This window comes from Mesoplodon mirus, assembly GCF_964341445.2.
Source record: "Mesoplodon mirus genome assembly, chromosome: 15".
Lineage (NCBI taxonomy): Eukaryota > Metazoa > Chordata > Mammalia > Artiodactyla > Ziphiidae > Mesoplodon > Mesoplodon mirus.
In genome coordinates, this window is record NC_138991.1 from 86,620,212 (window position 1) to 86,636,177 (window position 15,966).

The 15,966-nt window shown below is 53.2% G+C and overlaps 2 protein-coding genes across 2 annotated transcripts in view; both read left to right on the forward strand.

The window, feature by feature from the left end:
* COX19 (cytochrome c oxidase assembly factor COX19) overlaps positions 1-15,966 on the forward strand; it is a 48,313-nt gene that overhangs the window by 11,464 nt on the left and 20,883 nt on the right. The gene's annotated exons all lie outside the window — the stretch shown is intronic.
* Positions 5,499-15,966, forward strand: part of ADAP1 (ArfGAP with dual PH domains 1) — a 67,734-nt gene continuing 57,266 nt past the window's right edge. The window contains exon 1 of the mRNA XM_082644916.1: positions 5,499-5,711. Within this exon, the coding sequence (XP_082501042.1) occupies positions 5,630-5,711 (82 nt within the window). The 5' untranslated portion in view covers positions 5,499-5,629. The remainder of the gene's footprint in view (positions 5,712-15,966) is intronic.

Sequence of the window (15,966 nt, forward strand, 5' to 3'; positions counted from 1 at the left end):
ATCACTAAGGGCTGCTGAGGGGCGGGATGAAGGACCCCTCCGTTCAGTGGACCCGGTGGGCTCAGCACGGGCTGGGACTGTCACGTGGAAATACTCTTCAGATCGAGGACTCACAGGAGTAGAGACGCACACTGCCCTTTCGTGACCGGGTTCTCTCACCGAGCATCGCGTGTTCAAGGTTCGTCCAGGTCCTAGCTGTGTCAGCACTTCCTTCCTTTCCTGTGGCGAGTCCTGTTCCACTGCAGGGAGGGACCCCGTTGTGTGTATCCATTCATCTGCTGATGGACACGGTTGTTCCCCTTTGGCTCCTGTGAGTAACACCGCACGTACGTGTTTCTGAGTGAACGTGTGTTTTCTGTCTTGGGTGTGTACCTAGGAGTGGAACTGCTGGGTCGCGTGGTGAGTGTGTTTAAGCGTCAGCACTGGCGAGTCTCTGGCTGAACTGCCCCCGTCCCAGCGTGTGTGCGGCCGCGTCTCGTCTCCCTGGCCACGCGTGATGCTGAGCATCGTCACGTGCACACCGGCCATCTATGCGTCTTCCTTGGAGAGGGCTCTGTTCAGATCCTCTTCCCGTTGACTTGTAAGAGTTCTTTATAAATGAGTTTTTAAATTTTATTTATTTATTTATTTTTTGGCTGCATTGGATCTTCGTTGCTGCGCGTGGGCTTTCTCTAGTTGCAGCGAGCAGGGGCTACTCTGTTGCAGTGCGCTGGCTTCTAACTATGGTGGCTTCTCTTGTTGCAGAGCACAGGCTCTAGGCACGCGGGCTTCAGTAGTTGTAGCACACGGGCTCAGTAGTTGTGGCTCGTGGGCTCTAGAGCGCAGGCTCAGTAGTTGTGGCCCGTGGGCTCTAGAGTGTAGGCTCAGTAGTTGTGGCACACGGGCTCAGTAGTTGTAGCTCGTGGGCTCTAGAGCGCAGGCTCAGTAGTTGTGGCTTGCGGGCTCTAGAGCGCAGGCTCAGTAGTTGTGGCTTGCAGCCTCTAGAGCGCAGGCTCAGTAGTTGTGGCACACGGGCTCAGTAGTTGTGGCTCGTGGGCTCTAGAGCACAGGCTCAGTAGTTGTGGCTCGTGGGCTCTAGAGTGCAGGCTCAGTAGTTGTGACTTGCGGGCTCTAGAGCACAGGCTCAGTAGTTGTGACTCGCGGGCTCTAGAGCACAGGCTCAGTAGTTGTGGCTCGCGGGCTCTAGAGCGCAGGCTCAGTAGTTGTGGGTCGCGGGCTCTAGAGCGCAGGCTCAGTAGTTGTGACTTGCAGGCTCTAGAGTGCAGGCTCAGTAGTTGTCGCGCACGGGCTTAATTGCTCCGCGGCATGTGGGATCTTCCTGGACCAGGGCTCGAACCCGTGTCCCCTGTATTGGCGGGCGGGTTCTTAAGCACTGTGCCAGCAGGGGAGCCCCTATAAGTAAGTTTTGAGTTGTGCTGATTTGCGTGTGAACTGCAGATCCACGGCTGGATGTTGCTGCTGCTGTGGGCTCCCCAGACTGCATCTGGGACCTTTCCCCGCGGCTCCCGCCCCTGCCCCAGCCAGGCCGCCCGTGCTCACTGCCTTTGGGAAGCCACGTCCTGGCAGCCTCGCTTCAAGCCCGAGAGATGCTCCACCCTCCTCCTCCTGCCAGATGCTGGTTCTCTTAGGGACACTAAGCAAAAAAAAATTTTAAATGTCCCCAAACCCACTAAACAACCCATAGCGCCCTGCCCCCACAGACACCCCACCCCACATGTCACCTCTGGGGACAACCCTAAGACCCTGCCTTCCCAGGGGGTCTCCAGGGCCAGTGCCACTCTCAGATGGAGAAACCATCCTGGTCCCAGGGGCCTGTCCCTGCTGCCCCCTGGCTTTGGGGTGGCGAGGGGCCTCCATATCTGTGTCTGTTAAGCACACGCAAAGCTCCTGAGTGGCCCTGCTGTACCAAGGGTCACCTTTTCTTTGGGTTTTTCTGTATTTCTCTTGGTGAAAAAAAAAAAAAAAAAAGATCCTTTTTGTTGGGGGTAGGGCCGGAGGCTGAGGGCAGAGGCTCAGGAGTTTGCACTGGGTGAGGGCTTTAAAACAGGAACTGTCCCGAGCCACACCAGGAAGCTGGTCCTCGTGGCCAGGCGTGTCCCTGTCGCTCATTTTAGCCACCATCTTCGTACCATCTCCACCCTTCTGGGAGGTGCTTGCTTCCTCAGCCCCCGTGAGTCCTGGCCCCCCCTGGAGGGCTGATCCCAAATCCCCAGCTACCCCGCTCCTGGGAAGACCCACAGGGGTCCCCTCCGGGGTCTGGCTCAGCAGGCCCAGGGAGGAGGGTGGGCGCAGGCGGAGGGATGCCGCTGCAGCTCTGCCCGAGGCCCCAGGAGGGTTCTGGCCTGGTTCCTGCCCTGCTCCCTTCTCGCCCAGTGCCACCCCGGAACCTTGTGGCTGCTCAGCCCCAGAGCCACAGCGTGTCCAGGGAAGGGCTGGAAGGCAGCACCCGCTCTCCCCACCCCCGTGCCGGGGTTGGGGCTAATTCATCCTAAACCAGGGTCTCAGGCCAGGGGTGCTGGCACAGCCTGGGGCTCCCCGTCTTCTCCGCTACTTATCCGGATCAAGCTGCTAAGGGCTCTGCATACAGCAGGCGCTGCGAGAATGCTGTCGAGGGGAGGGGCCTGTGGAAGGAAGGGCCGGGCTGCCCAGAGGCCAGCACCTGCGTCAGCCAGGGAGCTCCGAGCATTGCTGCGCCCCTGCTGCTGGCGACCTCTGCACTCGGCGTGTCCCCTCCCCTCCCCGTCCGGGCAGGAGTGCCAACCCACCTGCTCTACAGAAGCTCCTTAGGAGTCTGGGGACAGCTGCCGGTGGCTGGGGGCTGCACTATCCTCTGTGGGGATGGGGATGCCTGCTGCACCCCCACCCCGGTGCCCCCACCCCCTCCCAGTGCCTGTCCTCTGCCTGCCAGCACCCCCATCGCCTTGCAGCCCCCCTCGGCCCTCCGACCTCACCTTCTGGGCCCTCCCCTTCCCTCCCCCCACTGCCCATCTTCGTGGCCATCTCCCCACCTCCCACACAGCCCTCCTCTGCCCAGGCCGTTGGTGCCGGTGCCCAGCGGGCCCTGGCCCCTCTCCCCTGCCCAGCCCCCTCCTGGGCGGCCCACCCGCTGCAGCCGCCTCGCCGTCGACTGCCCTGGACTCTGTCCCCAGCCCTGGAGTGGACCCCTCCCTGGATCTTCTGTGGGCTTTGGCAGCCCCACTGTCCCCAACGCCTTCCTCAGGCCACGAGGCCCTGAGTCCCGGGCATTTCCCGTCCCCTACACCCAGGCAAGCACAGCTGTCTCCCCACTCACCCTCGGGTGCCCCCCACAAAAGCAGACAGAGTGGTCACTCTCCTTTGTCCCCATCCCCCTCAGGACAGGAGCCAGACCCCCAGGGCCGTGCGGGGACCCTGGGGTCTGGCCCCCAGCACCTCCCAGCAGCCCCAGGACCCTGGGCCAGCCCCTGTCTGGCTGTGGCCCACCCTGGGCTGCCTGTCACCTTCTGAATTTTGTGAGTCCTGAGCCCCGCACCCCAGCCCCACTGCACCCAGTGCCTTCACTCCAGCCTGGGCGCCGGGGCGGGGGGCTTCAGATTTTGGACCTGCCTGTCTCCTCTTTCAAGAGTCTGTTTCATGACCTGGCGCCTCTTCTTGAATTCTCACTTCCTCCTGCCTACCTGGACAGTATCTTCACCTACTTAGCCAGGTGGGAACGCACAGCCAGGTGGCTGTGTGCTCAGCCCTGCCTGCTCCGCACCTGCCCTCCTCCGCACCTGCCCTCCTCCGAGGCCCCTCTAGCTTCCCTGCCCCTCTTGGACCCTCAGCAACCCTGCCCTGCTCGAGGGGTGGGGTGTCTCTTTGTTTCCGAGCTGTATGTTCATCCCAGCCCTTCCACCTAGAAGCCACGTGTGACCTTGGGTGTGACTGGACTGCTCCATGCCTCAGTTTCCCCATCTGTAAATGGGGTTAAAGAAGAAAACACATGCGAGGAGTCCGACCTCATGCCTGGTGCCCTTGGTAGAGTAGCTGTTGTTGTGATTGACGTCAGCCTGTCTTCGTTAAGTGACGTGCTCCACTCTGCTGTGTGGCAGATTCCGACCCTGGCATGGGGACCCAGAGATGAAAATGCCACCCATTCCTCCCACAACGCCCTAGAAGGACCGCGTCCCTGCTGTTGGGCAGAGTGGGCGGCTGGGGGCCGGGCAGGGGTCAGGCCTTGGTGAACTGGCGCCAGCACAGCCTCCGTGGAGGGCAAGGTGGCAGGCCTGTCACCAGCTGGGATGCTCTTCCCCTCGTCCCAGAGGTGCCACTGCCAGATGTGGACCCACCCGGGACGCTTGGAGAGCGTCTGACTGTGATCCCAGCAGATGGAAAATGCCCGCCCCTCAGCCAGGCACTGGGGAACAAGTCATTGTCCAGCTCTGAGTGGAACGCAGCCATCGGAAAAGAAAGGGGTAGATCTGTATGTATGGACTCGAAAAGGGGTATGTACGGTTTACTCAGTGAAAATAAACCAACCCAAACCCCCAGCAGCAGACCAGAGGAATAGGGACTCCCTTGGTGTCCCCACAGGCCGAGGACCATTCTGGAAGGACGCTAATGGTGCTCACAGTGGTCGGCTCACAGTTGCTGGGGCGGGGGTGGAGGTGGGGAGAGGCTGTACTTTTTCAGTGCGGTACTGTTTCAGCTTGTTTTTAACAAGATGCATCGTTGCATTCATAACTTAAGAAGAAAATGAAAAGAATTTGAAAAAATGCCCGGGCACATCACCTCCCTCCTTCCCCATGTTACTACCCTCTTGTCTGGGTCCTGGCCTCCTGGCTCAAAACGGGCTTTATCGGGAGCACCGCGGCCCACCCCTTGTCCTGTCCCTGCTGGGTGGACGGCGGGAGCCCTTCTCTGGCCTGAGCACTCACTGGGCCTTACCACCTGCCGGCCATCTCCTCCCAGGGCAGGGATGGTGTGAGCCCCGGCACCCAGCACTGGGCACACACCCCTCCCTCCAACAAGCATTCCCAGCGTGCCCATTGGACCTGGTGCGCTGACCCCCTGGGCGCACAGTAGGTGTCCAGGCGCTGTTGGGGCCCCAGGAGGGGCCCCATGACCGAAGGATGATCTCACCCAGGCCTGTGGTTATTCGGTTCCCTCAAGCCCCCTACCACTGTGGCTGGTGGCCTCTCGCTCGGGCAGGTGGGCCGCTGCGCTGGGATAGGGTGGGCGGAGGCGGCGGCGGCGGCGGCGGCGGCGGCGGCGGCGGCGGCGGGCAGACCTCCCCGGGCGGGTCCCCGGGCGCGCGGGCGGGCGGGTTCCCGGGCGCGCGGGCTGGGACGCCGGGCGCGCGGGCTGGGACGCCTGGCCGGCGCGGGAGGAGGCTGCCCGCCCGCCCGCGCCGCTGGGGGCCGCCCGCGGGCCGCGCCGGCCAGAGCGCGCCGTGCGCCCCGGGCCCCGCGCCGGCACACGCTCGGCTGCCGCGGCGGCGACGAGAGCGGCGGCAGTGGAGCCGGGCCGGGCGGCAGGAATGCGGAACCGGCGCGCGGGCTGAGCTGCTCAGGATGGCGCAGGGGCGGCGGCGGCGGGCGGCCTGCGCGGCGCCCTAGCGCGGCGGGGCGTACGCTCCCCACCCGGCGTCGCGGGGGGCGGCAACGCGGCCATGGCCAAGGAGCGGCGGAAGGCCGTGCTGGAGCTGCTGCAGCGGCCAGCGAACGCGCGCTGCGCGGACTGCGGCGCCCCGGGTAGGTGCGGGCAGGCTGGCTGCGCCCGGGGTAGCTGGGGGCCTGGGTGGGTGCGGGCCGGGTAGTGGCCGGCCCGCGTGGGGGAGGGCCCGAGTGGATGCGCCGGGGTGGGTGCCGGCCTGAATGCCAGCCCCGGGGCCGGGGAGGGGTGCTGCGGCGCCTGCTTGGCGGGGTGGGGGGTGGCGTGGGCAGCGCAGCCTGGTCCCCGCTCGGGTGGGGCGCGGGCCCGAGGGCACCTGCCGGGACCCGGACATCGCCTGCCCGCCCACGGCCCCTGGCCTGCGGCTGTGTCGCCGCCTCCCCTCCCCCAGGCTGCGTGTCTCGCTGTCACCCGCGGACCGCCGCCGCCTTGCGAAACCTGGGGCTCCGCAAAGAAAGAGGAAATCGCGGCGGGCGACCGGCTGCAGGGAGGGGACGGACAAGCGGGCCGTGGGCCTCTGTGCGTGGGTGTGGGGGTCCACCTGGCCCTGCCCCCCACCTGCGGGTGACGTCATGGGCCCCCGCCTGGAGCCCCCCTCTAGCCCTGCACCCCGCGCCAGGGGGAGGAAGCACCTGCCGCCTCCACGTGGACCCCGTGGGAACGGGCGCCCCTCCCCCCACCCGGCCTCACTGCTCTGGGGGCAGGTGGCCAATTCAGGTGGGGCAGAGGGGCAGGTGCAGCTCGGAACAAGCACTAGGCTCCCTGCATCCCATCCTCCCGGCAGGCATCTCCTAGACTTTGCTCCTGGGTGGCGCCCGCTCCGGGTTGATTTCCAAGGCGCCAGAGCCCTGGGGCTACGTGTGCTGGGATTGGCAGGAGGAGAGAAGGCTTTGCCCTCGGACCAGCGGCGCCCTGCTTCTGGGCCGGCAGCCCCTGGCGCGGCTTCGCTGCGGTGGGGGTGGAAGAGCCCCGAGAGGCTCACCTGCTCAGGCCCCCAGCAGGGAGGGCGGCTCAGCTCAGGGGCTGTCCCCAGGCTCTGCGGGGACACACAGGGCGCTCCACTGGGGGCTCCTAGCCTGAGCCCCTCAGAACAAGCCTACCACAGCGGGGAGTGGCCGAGCCCCCAGGGAGGGAAGGTGGGAAGACTCTGCATTTGTTCTGAGACTCCTGTTTGAGACACACAGTCTCTGGACACCCCGCAAGTAGGACACCCTCCCCCCAGCTCTCCTCTGCTGCTCGCCCGCTGGGCTGGGAGGGGTCTCCGGTGCAGCCCCCGCCCCCGCCGAGTGCTGGGCATCTGCTGGGCAGCTGCAGTATGGCTTCGAGAGGCCACGCCAGAGCTGGAGTGTCCCAGAGGGGCGGCAGGCTGAGGGCCTTTCCCCGCCGCCCTGCGGGCCCGCCTCGCCTCGGCTGTTCCCTCCGAGCCTGCTCCCGCCCGCTCCGCCGTCCCGCCTCCCTCTCCCGCCCGCTCCGCCGTCCCGCCTCCCTCTCCCGCCCGCTCCGCCGTCCCGCCTCCCTCTCCCGCCCGCTCCGCCGTCCCACCTCCCTGCTCCCGCCCGCTCCGCCGTCCCACCTCCCTCTCCCAGACCTGTATTTCCACTTGTCGGGAGAGCGGCCATGCCAAGCAGCAGTCTGGTGAGGAAGGGCGGTCAGCACGGTCTGCTCTCAGGCTTGGCCTGGGGGGACCGGGCAGCGGGGAGCTGGCCCCGGCCCTCTCCTTCCTGGCCACCCTGCGCAGCGGGGGCTTCTCTGGACCCAGAGCCTCCCTGGCAGGAGGGACAATGGGCTTCCTTGGTGTCGTGGGCCCTGCAGCTGCTGTGCCCACCCACCCACTGGGTCCAGGGGCGTGGCCCTCCAGCAGGTACAGGGGGTCGGGAGCGGCCGGCTCTCCCTGGTGTCGGGCCCGCCTCTGCTTTTCAGACTCGGTCCATGACCTCAGCATCTTGCCTTATCTTGTCTGGCAGCCTGAGGAGCAGACAAGATACGGGCTGTTGCCCCCATTTTACAGCTGGGGAGACGGAGGCCTTGAGAACTTGAGCTGTCTTAGGGGACATGGGGCCTCAAAGGCAGACCAGCTCTCCTGCCCTGACCTTCCGTGACCCCCATGTGATGCCCGCCCATGGTCTCTGCTGGAGCCCCACTGGTCCGTCCATATTCTGTGCCACTGTGGAGTGTCACTGGGACCTCCCATCCCTGCTGTGGCTCAGATAGGCAACTCGGGCCCACTCTGGCATTGATGGGGGCTGGAGGGGGCACAGAACACCGTCACATGGACGGGTTCATGGCTGCTCTTCTCAACTGAAGCCCACCAGGAGCCGGGTGCCTCAAGGGTGAGGGTCCCCACGGCCTGCACTCTGCACCACAGGACACGGGGTGGTCCCCGGCCCCCCTAACCACCAGAGCAGATCTGGGCAGACCTCACAGCTGGCCATGCAAGGGCTGCTGGGAGGAATGCAGTCTGAGGTTGACTGCAGCCCCCATGGGACCTGCTCCCAGACCCTCCCATTGTCTGCTCCAAGGACGGGTCCCCTGCCCTTGAACACAGGGCCTTGTCTAACAGCTTCCAGAGAGGCTGCTCTCATTGCAGGCCTGGCGGCAGTGGGGGGGGGTCCTCCACCTTGGGGGTGTGCCTCTTACTTCCTCTGAGTCACCTGCCTAGTTGGGATAAATGACAGTGTCACCTTTGAAGCTCAGGTCTGATGCCCAGGAAGGACATGGCCTCTCAGCTCTTTCATTGGGCTGAGGTGTGGGTTATCGTTCTGTGGGGCTTTAATGCATGTCACCTGGACCTTGGGATTGCCTAGAGCGCCAGGCAAAACCAGCTCTGAGCACACGTGGGCCTTCTGATTGGCGGTGAGGTCTGGGCTCATTAAGGAGAGCTTTCTGAGAAGACAGATGGTTTGGGACGGCAGTGTGGAGACCTTGCTGCTCCTGGACCGGGGGTGTCTGGGTATGAGTGGCCCTGGGGGCCCATCCTCACAGCTCTGCCAGGACTGGAGCAACTGCCTGCAAGACCAAGGGGGTGAACTCAGAGCGGGAGGTCCTCCCTCAACCCTGCAAGGCGTCAAGGCAGAGGTGACTTTTCAGACATCGCTGTGAACCTGGGCAGAGAGGAATTTCGGGAATTTGGCTTAGTTTGGGAGAGGGTCCCCTGAGAGCGTGGTTGGCAGGGGGCTGCTGAGGAGTGGGCTGGGCAGGCAGTCCCTGCTCCCTGGGGCCGCAGCCCACTTGGGTTTTGGGTTAAATTGTTTTTTCATTGTGGTAGAATATACAAAACGGTTATTTTTCAGTGTGCAGCTCAGTGGTGTTAAGTACATTCACGTTGTCGTGCAGCCTTCCCCACCACCGCCTCACAGCTCCTCTCCATCCTGCAAAGCGGAAACTGTCCCCATTAAACACCGACTCCCTCTTCTTCCGCAGCCCCCACCCTTCCACTTTCTGTCTCTATGAATCTGACCCACATAAGTGGAATCACACAGTATTTGTCCTTTTGTGTCTGGCTTATTTCACTGAACATCATGTCCTCAATGTTCATCATGGTGTGTCAGGTGTCAGAATTTCCTACCTTCTTTAAAAAATTGAGTTATAATTGACTGTCACGTCTTATTAGTTTCAGGTGTACAGCGTAGGGATTCGGTATTTGTACGTGTTGAGAAATGATCACCACAGTAAGTCTAGTTAATATCCTTCATTGCGCAGAGTTTTTCCTTGTGATGAGAACCTTTAAGATCTACTGTCTTAGAAACTTTCAAATATACAGCACAGTGTTATTCACTGTGGTCACCATGCTGTGTGTTACACCCGCAGGACTCATTTATTTTGTAACTGGACGTCTGTACCTTTTGACCCCCTTCACCCATTTCACCCACCCCACCCCACCTCTGACAACCACCAATCAGTTCTCTGTATCTGTGAGTTTGGGGTTTTTTTGGTTTGAGGTTTGGTTTTTTTTTTCAGATTGCATATACAGTATTTGTCTTTCCCTGTCTGGTTTATTTTACTCAGCATAATGCCCTCAGGATCCATCCATGTTGTCACAAAAGGCCAGGTTTCCTGCTTTTTTATGGTTGAATAATATTCATATATATCACATTTTCTTTATCCAATCATCCACATTTTAGCTATGGTAAATAAGGCTGTAATGAACACGGGGATACAGATATCTTCTTGAATTTGTTTTCATTTCCTTCAGTAAACTATCTAGAAGTGAAATTACTAGATGGTATGGAAGTTCTAGTTTTAATTTTTTAGGAATGTCCATACTGTTTCCATGGTGGCTGCATCAATTTACATTGTCACCCAAGTGTACAAGGGTCCCCTTTTATCCCCGTCTTTGTCAACACTTGTTATTTCTTGTTTTTTTTTTGATGATGGCTATTCTAACAGGTGCGAGGTGATACCTCATTGTGGGTTTGATTTGCATTTCCCTGATGGTTAGTGATTTGAGCATCTTTTCATATACCATGCCATCTGCCTATCTTCTTTGGAAAAATGTCTCTTCAGAGGCCTTGCCCGTTTTTTAACTGAAGAGTTTTGTTTCGTTTTGTTGCTATTGTATGAGTTATTTTGGGTATTGGCCCATTATTAGATATATGATTTGCAAATATTTTCTCCCATAGGTTGCCTTTTTATTTTGTTGATGGTTTCCTTTGCTGTGCAGAAGCTTTTTAGTCCCACTTGTTTATTTTTGCTTTCGTTGCCTTTGCTTTTGGTGTCAAATCCAAAAAATCATCACTAAGACCGATGTCAGAGAGCTTACTGTCTATGTTCTTCTAGGAGATTTATGGTTCCAGGTCTTACGTCCAAGTCTTTAATCCATTTCAAGTTAATTTTTGTGTATGGTGTAAGATAGTGGTCCCAGTTCATTCTTTTGCATGTGGCTGTCTGGTTTTCCCAGCACCATTTATTGAAGAAATTGTCCTTTATCCCTTGTATAGTCTTGGCTCCTTTGTTGTAAATTAATTGACTATATATGTGTGGGCTTATTTCTAAGCTGTCTATTCCACTGATCTGTGTGTCTGTTTTTATGCTAATACCATACTTTTTTCTTATACTGTTTTGATTACTATAGCTTTCTAATACAGTTTGAAATAAGGAAATATGATGCCTCCAGCTTTGTTCCTCTTTCTCAAGATTGCTTTGGCTATTTGGGCTTCTTTGAGGTTCCATACAAATTTTAGGATGGTTTGTTTTTGTCAAAAATGCCATTGGAATTTTGATAGGGATTTCTGTAGATATCTACATTGAATCTGTAGATCGCTTTGGGGGGTATGGACATTTTAACAGTATTAATTCTTCCAATCCATGAGCCCAGAATATAATTCCATTCATTTGTGTCTTCTTCAGATTCTTTCATCAGTGTCTTATAGTTCTCAGTGTACATGTTTTTCACCTCCTTGGCTAGATTTATTCCTAGGTATTTTATTCTTTTTGATGCAATCGTAAATGTATTGCTTTCTTTCTTTCTGCTAGTTCTTTTTATTAGTGTAAGGAAATGCAGCAAATTATTGTATATTGATTATGTATCTTGCAACTTTACTGAATTTGTGTAGTAGTTCTAACATTTTGATCGAGTTTTAAGGTTTTCCATATTTTATATCATGTCATCGGCAAACAGTGACAGTTTTACTTTTTCCTTTCTTATTTGGATGCCATTTCTTTCTTATTCTTGCCTATTTGCTCTGGTTAGGACTTCCAATACTTTGTTGAATAACAATGGCAAGACTGGGCTTCCTTGTCTTGTTCCTGATCATATGATTTTTATTCTTCATTTGGTGTATCACGTTGATTGATTTGGGAACGTTGATCCATCCTTGCATCCCTGGAATAAATCTCAGTTGATCATGGTATATGATCCTTTCAATGCATTGTTAAATTTAGTTTACTAATAGTTTGTTATGGATTTTGCATCTCTGTTCATCAGGGATATTGGCCTATAACTTCCTTTTTTCGTGGTGTCTTTGTCTGGTTTTGGTATCAGGGTGATGCTGGCCTTGTAAAATGAGTTTCAAAGTGTTCCCTTCTATTATTTGGAAGAGTTTGAGAAGGACTGGTATTAATTCTTCTTTAAATGTTTGGTAGAATTCACCAGCAAAGCCTTCTGGTCCTGGACTTCAGGTTGTTGGGAGGCTTTTGATTACTGATTCAATCTCCTTATTAGTAATTAGTCTGTTCAGATTTTCTGTTTCTTCATGATTCAATCTTGGTAGGTTTCATGTTTCTAGGAAATTATCCATTTCTTCCAAGTTGTCCAATTTTTTTACTTCTAGGTTAATACCATTGTGGGTAGAAAAGATGCTTGATGTGATGTCAGTCTTCTTAAATTAGGCTTGTTTTGTGGCCTAACAAATGATTTATCTTGGAGAATGTTCCATGTGCACTTAAGAACGTGTATTCTGTGTTGCTTCTGGATGGAATTTCCTATGTATGTCTGTTAAGTCCGTGGTCTAATGTGTTGTTTAAAGCCAGTGTTTCCTCATTGATTTTCTGTCTGGATGATCTAACCATTGGTGAAAGTGGGTTTTAAAGTCCCCTGCTATTACTGTATTTCTGTCTATTTCTCCCTTTAGGTCTGTTAATATTTGCTTTACAGTTTTAGGTGTTACTTACGTTGGGTACCTAAATATTTACAAATGTTATACCGTCTTGTTGGATTGACCTCTTTATCATTACGTAGTGACCTTCTTTGTCTCTTATTACAGTACTTGTTTTAAAGCCTATTTTTTTCTGAGTATTTTTTCTAAGTATAGCTATCCTAACTCTCTTTTTTTTCCCATAAATCTTAGCAATATTTTCTTTTTTTAATTTAATTTTATTTATTTATTTATTTTTTTACATATATATATATTTTTTACATCTTTATTGGAGTATAATTGCTTAACAATGGTGTGTTAGTTTCTGCTTTATAACATAATGAATCAGTTATACATACTAACTCTCTTTTGATTTCCATTTCCTTCCTTTTTAAGGTCAAATAGTATTCCATTGTATGAACGGACTATAATTTACTTATCCATTCTTCCACAGATGGACACTTGGGTTGCTTCCACGTTTTAGCTATTGTGGATAATGCTGCTATGAACATGGGTGTACAAACATCTCAAAACTCTGCTTTCAATTCTTTTGGGTATATACCCAGAAGTGGAATTACTGGGTCACTTGGTAATTCTATTTTTATTTTTTTGAGTAATCTTGTACTGTTTTCCACAGTGGCGGTACCATTTTATATAACTACCAACAGTTCACATGGGTTCAAATTTCTCCACATCCTCACCAACACTTGTTGTTTTCTGTTTCTTGGATAGTAGCCATCCTAATGGGTGTGAGGTGGTGTCTCACTGTGGTCTTGATTTGCATTTCCTTAATGATTAGTCATGCTGAGCATCTTTTCGTGTGCCGATTGACCATTTGTATATCTTCTTTGGAGAAATGTCTTTTTAAATTCTTTGCCCATTAGAAATTGGGTTGTTTGTTTTTTGTTGTTGAGTTTTGGGAGTTCTCTGTATATTCTGGATATTAATCCCTTATCAGATATATGATTTGCAAATATTTTCTCTCATTCTGTGGGTCGCCTTTTTACTTGATGGATAGTATATTTTGATGCACAAAATATAAAATATTTTCATGAGGGAATTCCCTGGCTGTCCAGTGGTTAGGACTCAGTGCTCTCACTGCTGAGGGCCTGGTTTCAGTCCCTAGTCAGGGAACTAAAATCCCACAAAGCCGTGCAGCGCAACCAAAAGGAAAAATTTTTTTTTCATTTTCGTGAAATCCAATTTGTTTATTTTTTTCTTTTCTTGCCTGTGCCCTTTGGTGTCATAGCCAAGAAAGCACTTTCAAATCCAGTGTTATGGGGGCTTCCCTGGTGGCACAGTGGTTGGGAGTCTGCCTGCCAATGCAGGGGACGCGGGTTCGCACCCTGGTCTACAAAGATCCCACATGCCGCGGAGCGGCTGGGCCCGTGAGCCACAATTACTGAGCCTGCGCGTCTGGAGCCTGTGCTCTGCAACGGGAGAGCCTGCGATAGTGAGAGGCCGGCACACCACGATGAAGAGTGGCCCCCGCTTGCCGCAACTGGAGAAAGCCCTCGCGCAGAAACGAAGACCCAACACAGCCATAAATAAATAAATTTTTAAAAAATCCAGTGTTATGAAGCTTTTGTCCCATGTTTTCTTCTCAGAGTTTTATGGTTTTAGGTCTCACATTTAGGTTCTTGATCTATTTTGAGTTAATTTTTGTACATGGTGTTAGGTAAGGGTCCACCTTTATTCTTTTTTGCATGTGGCTATCCAGTGTTCCAGCACCATTTCTTGAACAGACTGTTTTTCCCCATTGATTGATCTTGACACCCTTGTCAAAAATCATTTGACCATATATGTGAGGGTTTATTTCTGGGCTCTGTATTCTATTCCATTGGTCTATTTGTCTGTTTTTATGCCAATACCACACTGTTTTGATTACTGTAGCTTTGGAGGTCCCTTGAGATTGCCTATGAATTTTAGGATGGGTTTTTCTATTTCTGCCAAAAAACTCTTTGGGATTTTGATAGGGTTTGCATTGCCTTTTTAGATCACTTTGGGTAATGTTCACATTTTAACAATATTAAGTCTTCTAGTCCATGAACATGGGGGGGTGTTTCCATTTATTTATGTCCTCTAATTTCTTTCAGGAATGTTTGTAGTTTTTGTTTGTTTGTTTGTTTGTTTGTTTGTTTTTTGCGGTACACGGGCCTCTCACTGTTGTGGCCTCTCCCTTTGCGGAGCATAGGCTCCGGACGCGTAGGCTCAGCGGCCATGGCTCATGGGCCCAGCCGCTCCGTGGCATGTGGGATCCTCCCGGACCAGGGCACGAACCCGCGTCCCCTGCATCGGCAGGCAGACTCTCAACCACTGCACCACCAGGGAAGTCCTGTAGTTTTCATTGTACAAGTCTTTCACCTCCTTGGTTAAGATAATTCCTAAGTATTTTATTCTTTTTGATGCTAATGTAAATGGCATTGTTTTTGTAATTTCTTTTTCAAATTGTTCTGTATATATAGAAATGCAACTGATTTTTGTGTTAACTTTGAATCTTGCTGCTTTGCGTAGTTTGTCTATTAGTTCTAACAGCTTTTTTTGTGGAGTCATTATGAATTTCTACATATAAGATCATATCATTGGCAAATGAGATAACTTTGCTTCTTCCTTTCCAATTTGGATGTCTTTCATTTCTTTTTCTTGCCTAATTCCTCTGGTTAGAAGTTCCAGTACTGTGTTCAAGAAAAGTGGTGCAGAGGGCAACTTTGTCTTGTTCCTGATCTTAGAGGAAAAGCCTTCAGTCTTTCACCATTGACTATTATGTTTGCTGTGGGTTTTTCATATATGGCTTTTATTATGTGGAGTTAGTTTACTTCTACTCCTTTCTTGTTGATTGTTTTTAGAAAGAGTGTTGACTTTTTTCAAATGCTTTTCCTGCACCAGTTGAGATGATCATGTGTTTTTTCCCCTCTTTATTCTGTTTAAGTGATGTGTTACATTGATTGATTTTCATGTATTGAACTGTTCTTTCATTCTAGGAATAACTCCTACTTGGTCATGGTATATAATCCTTTTTTTTTTTTTTTGCGGTATGCGGGCCTCTCACTGTTGTGGCCTCTCCCGTTGCGGAGCACACAGGCTCAGCGGCCATGGCTCACGGGCCCAGCCGCTCTGCGGCATGTGGGATCTTCCTGGACCGGGGCACGAACCCGTGTCCCCTGAATCGGCAGGCGGACTCTCGACCACTGCGCCACCAGGGAAGCCCTATAATCCTTTTAATATGGTACTAAATTCAGGTTGATAGTGGTTTTTTAAAACTTTTTAAAGTCTTTTATTATGGATATTTCAAACATATGCAAATATACCCATTACCCAGGTTTAACCATTCACTCTTTTTTTCCATATTCTTTTCCATTATGGTTTATTACAGGATATTGAATATAGTTCCCTGTGCTATACAGTAGGACCTGTTGTTTATCCATCCTGTATATAATAGTTTGCGTCTACTAGTCCCAAACTCCCAATCCAACCCTCCCTAGCCCCCTCCCCTTGGCACCCACAAGTCTGTTCTCTATGTCTCTGAGTCTGTTTCTATTTAGTTTGATAGTATTTTGTTGAGGACTTTTTAAAAAAAAAAATTATCTAATTATTTATTTATTTACTTTGGCTGTGTTGGGTCTCCGTTGCTGCACATGGGCCCCCTCTAGTTGCAGTGAGCGGGGGCCACTCCTCACTGCAGTGCGCGGGCCCCTCACTGCGGTGGCCTCTCCCGTTGCAGAGCATGGACTCCAGGCGTGTGGGCTCAGTAGTTGTGGCCTGC